General features: G+C 45.0%; 1 protein-coding gene across 3 annotated transcripts in view; it reads left to right on the top strand.

The window, feature by feature from the left end:
- Positions 1 to 889: 889 nt before the first annotated feature.
- The window catches only part of foxk2a (forkhead box K2a), a 29,497-nt gene continuing 17,594 nt past the window's right edge, over positions 890 to 12,792 (top strand). For all 3 annotated transcript variants that reach the window (XR_014609040.1, XR_014609041.1, XM_084135634.1), the window contains exons 1-8: positions 890 to 1,388; positions 2,188 to 2,382; positions 3,417 to 3,558; positions 3,651 to 3,797; positions 5,995 to 6,188; positions 6,584 to 6,780; positions 8,954 to 9,208; positions 11,290 to 11,448. Coding sequence is in view for 1 of the 3 variants with exons in the window: in XM_084135634.1 (XP_083991760.1) it covers positions 1,111 to 1,388; positions 2,188 to 2,382; positions 3,417 to 3,558; positions 3,651 to 3,797; positions 5,995 to 6,188; positions 6,584 to 6,780; positions 8,954 to 9,208; positions 11,290 to 11,448 (1,567 nt within the window). In the remaining 2 variants the exon portion in view is untranslated. The remainder of the gene's footprint in view (positions 1,389 to 2,187; positions 2,383 to 3,416; positions 3,559 to 3,650; positions 3,798 to 5,994; positions 6,189 to 6,583; positions 6,781 to 8,953; positions 9,209 to 11,289; positions 11,449 to 12,792) is intronic.

The raw sequence follows: 12,792 nt of genomic DNA, 5'->3' as shown, positions 1-12,792 counted from the left end.
AGACTGGAAGTAACCTGTGTTTGGGAATAACTCTTCTCTTGGTGGAAAGATGGGTGCGAGTGTGATTTCAGGAATCTTTTATGAGCATCTTCTCTCTCTATTATCGTTTTGAGGAACGTGGCAAAATGAATGATGCATATTTTGCTTCCATGATGATTTGATTATCTCTAGTCAAGTCACCTTTATTTATACAGCGCTTTTTACAATACAGATTGTTTCAAGCAGCTTTACAGTGATAACTGGAAAATAATGCAACACTATCTAGTCAAGAATGCAACATTATCTGTATTATATGAAGCAGCAGCACACCAGCATGATTACAAGGGCACACATGCCTTTAACCAAGAGCAGAGTCTAAAACTAAACAAGGTGTTATGAATAGTTTCTGAAAACATCTACAACACATTTATTGCCATGAATGTCATGTGGAGATGAGTTGATCATTATATCTCTTTGGTTAAAACATGTCCGCAGCAGCCGAACTCAGTGACTCTCTCTCTCTCTCTCTCTCTCTCTCTCTCTCTCTCTCTCTCTCTCACACACACACACACACTCACACACACACACACTACATGGGGATATTTGGGATATTTAATTTAATTAATCAACAATACTATTGATCAGCATTACCAAACGTGGACATTTTCCACTAGAAACAAGCATTGATGTATTATTTTAATTTAATACTGTGAAGCTGCTTTGATACAATCTGTATTGTGAAAAGCGCTATATAAATAAACTTGACTTGACATGCGTGTCAGCCGCTCACAGTGCAACCAACCGCTGACGCCACACGCGCTCGCGCCTCGCTGCTGATTGCCGGATTGCAGTTTTCTCCTCGAGATCTGGAGAGCGATTGGTCGCTGCGGCTGTCTGTCACGCTAGCCCCGCCTCCTCGGTTTGTTTGGTAGGGTTGCTGGTTTTCTCGTTCTCTTGTCGCGGCGGTGGGTCGGAGCCGCTGTCCCCGGGCTGCCGCGTTCCTGCTTATTTATTTCTCATCCTTTGATTCGATCCCCCCACTAAATTCTGCAACCGGGCCTCCCGACCGACACACGGCCGGCCGCTCCTTCCTTCTACAGTGTCCAGACCCGGTCCAGAGAGCGAGTAAAGATGGCGGGCTCGGTTGTCGCCCGGCTCGAGGGCCGAGAGTTCGAGTATCTGATGAAGAAGCGCTCGGTCACCGTGGGCCGGAACTCGTCCCAGGGCTCCGTGGACGTCAGCATGGGCCACTCGAGCTTCATCTCCCGCAGGCACCTGGAGGTGTTCTCCGCCGGGGAGGACGGCTCCGGGAACGGGGACTTCTACCTGCGGTGCCTCGGCAAGAACGGCGTGTTCGTGGACGGCGTGTTCCAGAGGCGAGGCGCGCCCCCGCTGCAGCTGCCCCGAGTGTAAACGCGTTTGTTGTGTTTCAGCACGTGTTGATTATGACAAGCTCGCTGTCTCAGTCTGTTCACACTAAACACTACAGCGTTCTCCTGCGTGCATCTCCAGCATCTTCTCTTAAAGCATAGCAGACGAATATAGTGGCTGGAGATCCACTGGTCAGTGTGTTGCGGGCTTCATTCAGTCCCGATGACCTTTTAGTTGACCCACATCTGACGTACACTGGACCCATTCATAACATGACAAAAGGAGTAGTCAGAATTGATAGCCTGGTTAATGTGATTCATATTTTAATGCACACTAATGAATGATTATGAGAATATATCGTGTATATCTAATGCAAACACACTTTATTAACGCCATATTTTGACCTTGCCTTTAATGGCACGCATGCATGGAGGAAGGACCACAATTTGTTTACAGTTCTTCTTATTCCATCTTTATTTAGACGATGTGGTTCGCCTTTGTTTTGTTGGTGCAGGGTCTGTATTAAATCAGCTGCACCTCAGTCCATAAAATAGAGCTATTAATGGTTAGCAGAAGCGTTTAACATCACGCAAAGGCCATTGAAGGGTGAGCCAAGATTCATGTATATTTATATATATATATATTTCTGATGAAATATGAGTCATGTAATCAGGCCAAGCTGGTGTCCATATATAAACCGGCTTTACTGTTGCTGAGATACTGTTGTTTATCAACATCTATGCGTTTTATTTTCATGGATATTTACTTTAAAAATACAACTTGATAAACTTGTGTAATAGGTTGAAATCACTAACTCTCTCGTTTGCTGTTTTGCAGGTGCACTTTCCGATTTCCCAGCACAAACATCAAAATTACGTTCACGGCCCTGTCCAGCGACAGGAGGGAGCGCAGGAACGCCCCGGAGTCTCCCGTCAAAGCGGTCCAGCCCCAGATCTCCCCGCTGACCATCAACATTCCCGACAACATCGCACACCTGATGAGTCCACTCCCGTCTCCCACCGGAACCATCAGGTCAGAACCCTAACCTTAACCTTTAACCCTAACAAACATCATCTCCATTGTTTTGGTCAATATTCAAATCACGATTATTCAACACGATTATTAAAGGGCGATATGATCAAAGTTAAATTTGACTAGAGATCAGTATACTGATACTGCAGCAAACATTAATAGTAGGTTAGCTAATGTGATTAAAGCCCTCAAAACAGTTACAGAAGACATTCGGCAATACATAAAAACAAAGAAACTAATTACAAACAAAACCGGCAAAATATATAATACAACAGAACAAAAATACAAATGAAATAAACAGTGTTTTAGGTTTTTCAGGAAGGTGTACTAACAGTGGAATTCAGAAACATAATAGCCTACAACAGAAACTGAGTGACCAAATGTAAAATACATCTGCATAGTCTTCTCTGTATACATTTTTTTAATATTTATTTATATATATATATATTAATCCTTATTAAAGCTTCAAAAGGTATTCATTCAAGAGCAGTGAGTGGTTTTGATTAGCATTAATGGAATAGACTAATGCAGTAATATTGGGCTGCTGTCCCTTTAAGAGCTGCACTGATCCGATGGATCCGATATACTGTTACACGCTCATCCGTTTCTCTCCCAACTGTTTACACTGAAGACATCACGACTGTGTTCACGAGGACACGCTCTAAAACGGCGTTCGACAGTTTCGTGTGAGGGCTGTTTGAGCGTTTAGCCGCGGATCCGAAGCCCACAGTATAGTTTGCTTGTGCGCGTTTGGCTCCGTCTCGGAGAAGCGCTGGGAGAACAGCGTTTTTTTTAAAGATCAGGAACATCCTGCAGTTCAGCAACAGTGGACTTCATTTCACAACTCTCACTTATTTTGCTGATTTGGATGTAAAGTCCGGCTTAGGGAGGAACGAAAGCACACCGCTGCACGATAATCGTTTTACCTCGAAATCGAAAATCAGTCGCGATCAATTGCACAGCCCTACTTATCATCATTAGGATATTTTTAAAGCACAAATTTATTGAATTATGCATATGTCATGTTTCCTCAGCGCTGCTAACTCGTGTCCGTCGAGTCCGCGAGGAGCGGGTCTCTCCAGCTATAAGATTAGCCGCGGCCTCACAGCGGAGCTCATCAATGAAAACTCCCAATCCGAGAACGACAAGGAAGCTTCCGGAGGAGACAGTCCGAAAGTAAGAGCGCATGTTATCTCTCCCTCCAGTGATGTCCCGTTCATCAGTGCGCCTCAGATCTGCCGGTAACGTGTTGTTCTTGTGTTTAACAGGACGACTCCAAGCCTCCGTACTCGTACGCTCAGCTCATCGTTCAGGCCATCACGATGGCAGCAGACAAGCAGCTCACACTGAACGGGATATATACACACATCACGAAGAACTATCCGTATTACAGGACAGCAGACAAGGGCTGGCAGGTGAGTGTCCATCGGCTCTTCTGTGTGTTCAGCGTCTGAGTCGGTTCACGTGTTCAGCGTCTGAGTTGGTTCAGTTCGTGTGTTCAGCGTTTGAGTCGGTTCACGTGTTCAGCGCCCGAGTCGGTTCACGTGTTCAGCGTCTCAGTCGGTTCACGTGTTCAGCGCCTGAGTCGGTTCACGTGTTCAGCGTCTCAGTCGGTTCACGTGTTCAGCGTCTGAGTCGGTTCACGTGTTCAGCGTCTGAGTCGGTTCACGTGTTCAGCGTCTCAGTCGGTTCACGTGTTCAGCGCCTGAGTCGGTTCACGTGTTCAGCGTCTCAGTCGGTTCACGTGTTCAGCGTCTCAGTCGGGTCACGTGTTCAGCGCCTGAGTCGGTTCACGTGTTCAGCGTCTCAGTCGGTTCACGTGTTCAGCGTTTGAGTCGGGACACGTGTTCAGCGTTTGAGTCGGTTCGTGTGTTCAGCGCCCGAGTCGGTTCACGTGTTCAGCGTCTGAGTCGGTTCACGTGTTCAGCGTCTCAGTCGGTTCACGTGTTCAGCGCCTGAGTCGGTTCACGTGTTCAGCGTCTCAGTCGGTTCACGTGTTCAGCGTCTCAGTCGGGTCACGTGTTCAGCGCCTGAGTCGGTTCACGTGTTCAGCGTCTCAGTCGGTTCACGTGTTCAGCGTTTGAGTCGGGACACGTGTTCAGCGCCTGAGTTGGTTCAGTTCGTGTGTTCAGCGTTTGAGTCGGTTCGTGTGTTCAGCGCCCGAGTCGGTTCGTGTGTTCAGCGCCCGAGTCGGTTCGTGTGTTCAGCGCCCGAGTCGGGTCACGTGTTCAGCGCCCGAGTCGGTTCACGTGTTCAGCGCCCGAGTCGGTTCACGTGTTCAGCGTCTCAGTTGGTTCACGTGTTCAGCGCCCGAGTCGGTTCACGTGTTCAGCGTCTCAGTCGGTTCACGTGTTCAGCGCCCGAGTCGGTTCACGTGTTCAGCGCCCGAGTCGGTTCACGTGTTCAGCGCCCGAGTCGGTTCACGTGTTCAGCGCCCGAGTCGGTTCACGTGTTCAGCGCCCGAGTCGGTTCACGTGGTCGGTTCACGTGTTCAGCGCCCGAGTCGGTTCACGTGTTCAGCGCCCGAGTCGGTTCACGTGTTCAGCGCCCGAGTCGGTTCACGTGTTCAGCGCCCGAGTCGGTTCACGTGTTCAGCGCCCGAGTCGGTTCACGTGGTCGGTTCACGTGTTCAGCGCCCGAGTCGGTTCACGTGTTCAGCGCCCGAGTCGGTTCACGTGGTCGGTTCACGTGTTCAGCGCCCGAGTCGGTTCACGTGTTCAGCGCCCGAGTCGGTTCACGTGTTCAGCGCCCGAGTCGGTTCACGTGTTCAGCGCCCGAGTCGGTTCACGTGTTCAGCGCCCGAGTCGGTTCGTGTGTTCAGCGCCCGAGTCGGTTCACGTGTTCAGCGCCCGAGTCGGTTCATATGTTCAGCGTCTCAGTTGGTTCACGTGTTCAGCGCCCGAGTCGGTTCACGTGTTCAGCGTCTCAGTCGGTTCACGTGTTCAGCGCCCGAGTCGGTTCACGTGTTCAGCGCCCGAGTCGGTTCACGTGTTCAGCGCCCGAGTCGGTTCACGTGTTCAGCGCCCGAGTCGGTTCACGTGTTCAGTTTTGGTGCAGTGCTGTTGTGTTTGTATGTGTTTGATGTGAACTTTCCTCAAAAAATTCCAGACAGAAAATCCACAAGATGTTGACAACAATGATAGTACAATGTTTAAAATGAAGTCCTAGCTTTCCAAATTTGTTCAAATATTTAAAGGGCTCATATATCAAGATCAGTCTCATGGTTTTTGATCTTGTGATATAAAAAACAGATGGGTTCACATCTGTCACATGACCTTCCACATTTACAAGTTAACGAAGATAGAACTTCTATTCCTTACTGCCCACAGAACTGATAAATGCTGAAAACTCCTGATCTTCCTGAGTGTTTATAGCTGCAGATCCTTCTTTAATCTTTTAATATGATTCCTGCTGGTTTCACAGCACACAGTTTGAGCTGGAGTAAATGTGCAGAGAAAAGGGTGGAGAGTAAAAAACAGAAAAAGGAATAAACCTGAAGCGCAGGAGGGAAATGAGCATCAGTGATGTAGTTCACTGGCTTCATCATTACGGTCTCAAATCAGATTCAGATCTTTTGACCCTTAACCTTTCTGTCTCATGTTTCTCTTCCAGAACTCAATTCGTCACAATCTGTCCTTAAACCGCTATTTCATCAAAGTGCCCCGATCCCAGGAGGAGCCGGGAAAAGGCTCGTTCTGGAGGATAGATCCCTCATCCGAGGGGAAGCTCGTCGAACAGGCGTTTCGTAAGCGTCGGCCTCGTGGCGTTCCCTGCTTCCGGACTCCCCTCGGCCCGCTATCATCCAGGTGATCCGGGTTTACTGTAACCCTATCGACAGTGTGTTTATTACTGTAACCCTGTCGGGAGAGAGAGTTTATTACTGTAACTCATGTGTTCATGTGTTTGCGGTGCCTGTGGAACAGCTGACCAGTGTCTGTTACTGAACCAGCAGGACATTATCTTAAATCAGAGCTAAAAGCGCATCTATTCTCTTTAATCCTCCTGATGTCTGATGTTCTTTGTCATGCATGACTTTTTTAATCTTTTCCCTGTGATTTATTTTTTTAATTTTTAATTTTTATTTTTATTTTATTGTATTTGTAACTTATTCAAATCATTGTTCAGAACATTGGTCAACCGTCTCTGTTTTTAACTGCTTTATAAATAAACTAAGATTAGTTTTCCTCTCTCTCCCTGTCAGGAGTGCTCCGGCATCTCCGAACCACACCGGGGTGCTGTCGGCCCACTCCAGCGGCGTTCAGACTCCAGACAGCTTATCCAGGGAAGGCTCGCCTGTTCCCATGGACCCCGATCCCGCTCCGGCTCCGGCTCCGGCTCCAGCCATCCAGCCCAAACTAGCAGTCATTCAGGAGGCCTGTTTCACACAGAACACTGCAGGTAACGGCAGGGATAGAACTGTGCCACTGCTGACACTAGAGCCGGAGAGGAAGTGTGTGTGTGTGTGTTTCAGGCCTACAGCTCGGACTCCAGTAATAAAGACTTCAGACTTGACTCAGACTCCAGTGATAAAGAATCCAGACTTGACTCAGAATCCAGTGATAGAGACTCCGGACTTGACTCGGAATCCAGTGATGGAGACTCCGGACTTGACTCGGACTCAAGTGATGGAGACTCCGGACTTGACTCGGAATCCAGTGATAGAGACTCCGGACTTGACTCGGAATCCAGTGATAGAGACTCCGGACTTGACTCGGAATCCAGTGATAGAGACTCCGGACTTGACTCGGAATTAGGGCTGCATGGTATTGGAAAAACAATTACATTGCGATATTTTTTTCCCAACGATATATATTGCGATATTGCGTGCCATCAATCCAGGCTAAAGTCAATAATTACCATTCCATGATATTAATAATTTCACTAATAAGCAAGCTTCATTACAAGTGACAAAGGCCATAATATTTTATTCCAAAATTAGAATATATTTCTGTCAGAATTCGGTGAACGTTCTACGCAATCCAACGTGGCGGCGCTCTGAACAGATGTTAGTTGTTCATTAGGCTATAATTCCTCAAAATAAGTAAAAAAAAAAAAAATTCTCTCTCTCTCTCTCTCTCTCTCTCTGTCTGTCTGTCTGTCTGTCTGTCTGTCTGTCTGTCTGTCTGTCTGTCTGTCTCTGTGTTTTCGGTGCTGATGCAGTGACGCGTTCATGTAAACGGCACCTAAAAGCTGTCACAAAGAACCAGCAAAAGTAATGATTATGAATTTGTAAAATATTACAATGAGACATTTTAATTGTTTATTAATAAACAAGTGTTTTCTGTAAAGATGAAGTTGAGAATACTGACTCGCGATCTTCGCAGTAGTGAGCGCGCAGGAGAGAAATGCACTTTTCATACGGATTACGTAGTTTTATTTTGTTTTGATTTCTGTAGATAATAGATATATTTCAATTTTTTTATTTTTTTATTTTTTTTAGGTGTGTGAGGCGAGTAGGCTACCTTATACGCTGAGTTTCGGTTCATGAATGATAGCTTAATCTCCAGTTCAGGCGCTGGTGCCTGTGTCGTGTCTGTTATATTTACTTTTTATTTATTAAATCCAGGAAATTGGATAATGAAACACTGATTAAAATTAAGATCCAATTAATACAAAACGAAATTCGCTTTAAAGAAAGGCTTTGTGCTTTCTGTTTGAGGTCTCTGTGAAAGTTTTAAAATACTTTGTGCCGCTTTCATAGCGGTCGCGTCCGTAATAGAGAACGGTCATGTAACATTATTTTTTCCTCATAAATGCGAACATGAAAAATAAAAGACTTTTTAAAAAAGACAACCATCCACAACTTTATAACACTCCAGCAAAGTACCTCTTTTTGGTCAACATCCTCCGTTTTGTAGACGAAATAGTCCAAAATAGCTGATTTTGACCTTTTTTTTTTTTTTTTTTTTTTTTTTTTTCTCGGCGATGTGACTCGCTCATTCGCACATCGCGATGTCGATGTTAAAACAGAACATCGTTCAGCCCTACTCGGAATCCAGTGATAGAAACTCCGGACTTGACTCGGACTCCAGTGATAGAGACTCCGGACTTGACTCGGACTCCAGTGATAGAGACTCTGGACTTGACTCGGACTCAAGTGATAAAGACTCCGGACTTGACTCGGACTCCAGTGATAGAAACTCCGGACTTGACTCGGACTCCAGTGATAGAAACTCCGGACTTGACTCGGACTCCAGTGATAGAGACTCCGGACTTGACTCGGACTCCAGTGATAGAGACTCCGGACTTGACTCGGACTCAAGTGATAAAGACTCCGGACTTGACTCGGACTCCAGTGATAAAGACTCCGGACTTGACTCGGACTCAAGTGATAGAGACTCCGGACTTGACTCGGACTCCAGTGATAGAGACTCCGGACTTGACTCGGACTCCAGTGATAGAGACTCCGGACTTGACTCGGACTCAAGTGATAGAGACTCCGGACTTGACTCGGACTCCAGTGATAAAGACTCCGGACTTGACTCGGACTCAAGTGATAAAGACTCCGGACTTGACTCGGAATCAAGTGATAAAGACTTGGTCTCTGGTCTGACCTGGTTTACTCCCACAGGTTCTCCTCTGAACACGCAGCCGGTCCTCATCACAGTGCAGCGGCAGCTCCCTCAGAGCCTGAAGCCCCTGACCTACACTGTAGCTACTCCGGTGTCCTCCGCGTCCCAGCAGCCCCTGCAGACGGTCCATGTGGTGCACCAGATCCCGGCGGTGTCCATGGCGACCGTCACCGGCCTGTCTGTGGCCGAGCCGGTGTTCAGCCAGACCAGCGTCATGTCCACGCGTGAGAATGGAGAGCACCAGGAGGTCAAAGGTGAGCGTGTGGAAGCTCTGTGATAATAGGGCTGAATATCAGAAGCCCTGTGGAATATTTGATTCTGATTGGCCGAGGTCTGATTTCCAGGTGTGTGTTTGTCCAGCTTCCTTCAATCTGGAGACTCGCTCTCTCCCATTCCATCTTTGTCTGAGTTCAGGCTTCAGTATCAGTCACTGTAATATCGCTGTCGTGTCTTTGACAATGTAATGGATTATAAGAATAAACAGCCAAGAGTTTTAAAACCATTTCAAGTCATATCAATATTTTTTTGTCCAAATAACTATTTATTTGGTTTAATTTGTGTAATTAATGGAATGACTGTTACTACGTCTTGTTTGAAGATGTTTGATGAACCGTTCAACTCTCATCAATATTTTGTCCAGTTATTATGTGGAAAGTATCTGAGTATAATATCATAACTCATACAGTGAGGAAAATAAGTATTTGAACACCCTGCTATTTTGCAAGTTCTCCCACTTGGAAATCATGGAGGGGTCTGAAATTGTCATCGTAGGTGCATGTCCACTGTGAGAGACATAATCTAAAAAAAAATAATCCAGAAATCACAATGTATGATTTTTTAACTATTTATTTGTATGATACAGCTGCAAATAAGTATTTGAACACCTGAGAAAATCAATGTTAATATTTGGTACAGTAGCCTTTGTTTGCAATTACAGAGGTCAAACGTTTCCTGTAGTTTTTCACCAGGTTTGCACACACTGCAGGAGGGATTTTGGCCCACTCCTCCACACAGATCTTCTCTAGATCAGTCAGGTTTCTGGGCTGTCGCTGAGAAACACGGAGTTTGAGCTCCCTCCAAAGATTCTCTATTGGGTTTAGGTCTGGAGACTGGCTAGGCCACGCCAGAACCTTGATATGCTTCTTACAGAGCCACTCCTTGGTTATCCTGGCTGTGTGCTTCGGGTCATTGTCATGTTGGAAGACCCAGCCTCGACCCATCTTCAATGCTCTAACTGAGGGAAGGAGGTTGTTCCCCAAAATCTCGCAATACATGGCCCCGGTCATCCTCTCCTTAATACAGTGCAGTCGCCCTGTCCCATGTGCAGAAAAACACCCCCAAAGCATGATGCTACCACCCCCATGCTTCACAGTAGGGATGGTGTTCTTGGGATGGTACTCATCATTCTTCTTCCTCCAAACACGTTTAGTGGAATTATGACCAAAAAGTTCTATTTTGGTCTCATCTGACCACATGACTTTCTCCCATGACTCCTCTGGATCATCCAAATGGTCATTGGCAAACTTAAGACGGGCCTTGACATGTGCTGGTTTAAGCAGGGGAACCTTCCGTGCCATGCATGATTTCAAACCATGACGTCTTAGTGTATTACCAACAGTAACCTTGGAAACGGTGGTCCCAGCTCTTTTCAGGTCATTGACCAGCTCCTCCCGTGTAGTTCTGGGCTGATTTCTCACCTTTCTTAGGATCATTGAGACCCCACGAGGTGAGATCTTGCATGGAGCCCCAGTCCGAGGGAGATTGACAGTCATGTTTAGCTTTTTCCATTTTCTAATGATTGCTCCAACAGTGGACCTTTTTTCACCAAGCTGCTTGGCAATTTCCCCGTAGCCCTTTCCAGCCTTGTGGAGGTGTACAATTTTGTCTCTAGTGTCTTTGGACAGCTCTTTGGTCTTGGCCATGTTAGTAGTTGGATTCTTACTGATTGTATGGGGTGGACAGGTGTCTTTATGCAGCTAACGACCTCAAACAGGTGCATCTAATTTAGGATAATAAATGGAGTGGAGGTGGACATTTTAAAGGCAGACTAACAGGTCTTTGAGGGTCAGAATTCTAGCTGATAGACAGGTGTTCAAATACTTATTTGCAGCTGTATCATACAAATAAATAGTTAAAAAATCATATATTGTGATTTCTGGATTTTTTTTTTTTTTAGATTATGTCTCTCACAGTGGACATGCACCTACGATGACAATTTCAGACCCCTCCATGATTTCCAAGTGGGAGAACTTGCAAAATAGCAGGGTGTTCAAATACTTATTTTCCTCACTGTATCAGAAAGCCTCTGTAATGCTGTGTGTCGTTTATGTCTCAGTGAAAGTGGAGCCGGTTCCTTCCATCACAACGTCTCTGGGCGGGGCGGCCCGTGTTCTGCAGACGGTCACTATCGTGGGTCAGCACCAGCTGCCGGTCAAGGCCATCACTCAGAACGGGACGCATGTGGTCTCAGCGGTCCAGGGCTCCGGCAGCACCGGTGAGCCTCTCTCACATCACTAACCCTTCAGGAAGGGTTACAGCATGGGTTATTACAGTATTTACAAGAATGGGTTATTACAGTATTTACAGCATGGGTTATTACAGTATTTACAAGAATGGGTTATTACAGTATTTACAGAATGGGTTATTACAGTATTTACAGAATGGGTTATTACAGTATTTACAGAATGGGTTATTACAGTATTTACAGAATGGGTTATTACAGTATTTGCAGAATGGGTTATTACAGTATTTGAAGAATGGGTTATTACAGTATTTGCAGAATGGGTTATTACAGTATTTACAAGAATGGGTTATTACAGTATTTACAGAATGGGTTATTACAGTATTTACAAGAATGGGTTATTACAGTATTTACAGAATGAGTTATTACAGTATTTGCAGAATGGGTTATTACAGTATTTGAAGAATGGGTTATTACAGTATTTACAAGAATGGGTTATTACAGTATTTACAGAATGGGTTATTACAGTATTTACAAGAATGGGTTATTACAGTATTTACAGAATGGGTTATTACAGTATTTACAAGAATGGGTTATTACAGTATTTACAGAATGGGTTATTACAGTATTTACAAGAATGGGTTATTACAGTATTTACAGAATGGGTTATTACAGTATTTGCAGAATGGGTTATTACAGTATTTGAAGAATGGGTTATTACAGTATTTGCAGAATGGGTTATTACAGTGTTTACAGCATGGGTTATTACAGTTTACAGCTTGGGTTATTACAGTGTTTACAGCTTGGGTTATTACAGTTTACAGCTTGGGTTATTACAGTATTTATAGCATGGGTTATTACAGTATTTACAGCTTGGGTTATTACAGTGTTTACAGCAAGGGTTATTACAGCATGGGTTATTACAGTATTTATAGCATGGGTTATTACAGTGTTTACAGCAAGGGTTATTACAGCATGGGTTATTACAGTATTTATAGCATGGGTTATTACAGTGTTTACAGCAAGGGTTATTACAGCATGGGTTATTACAGTATTTATAGCATGGGTTATTACAGTATTTATAGCATGGGTTATTAGTGTTTACAGCATGGGTTATTACAGTATTTACAGCTTAGGTTATTACAGTATTTACAGCATGGGTTATTACAGTATTTACGGCTTGGGTTATTACAGTATTTACAGCTTGGGTTATTACAGTATTTACAGCTTGGGTTATTACAGTATTTACGGCTTGGGTTATTACAGTATTTACAGCTTGGGTTATTACAGTATTTACAGCTTGGGTTATTACAGTGTTTACAGCATGGGTTATTACAGTGTTTACAGCATGGGTTATTACAGTGTTTACAGCTTGGG

Source organism: Abramis brama, assembly GCF_963993115.1.
Source record: "Abramis brama genome assembly, chromosome: 14".
Lineage (NCBI taxonomy): Eukaryota > Metazoa > Chordata > Actinopteri > Cypriniformes > Leuciscidae > Abramis > Abramis brama.
The sequence above is the reverse complement of the archived record's forward strand: the minus strand, read 5'-3'. Positions and strand labels throughout refer to the sequence as shown.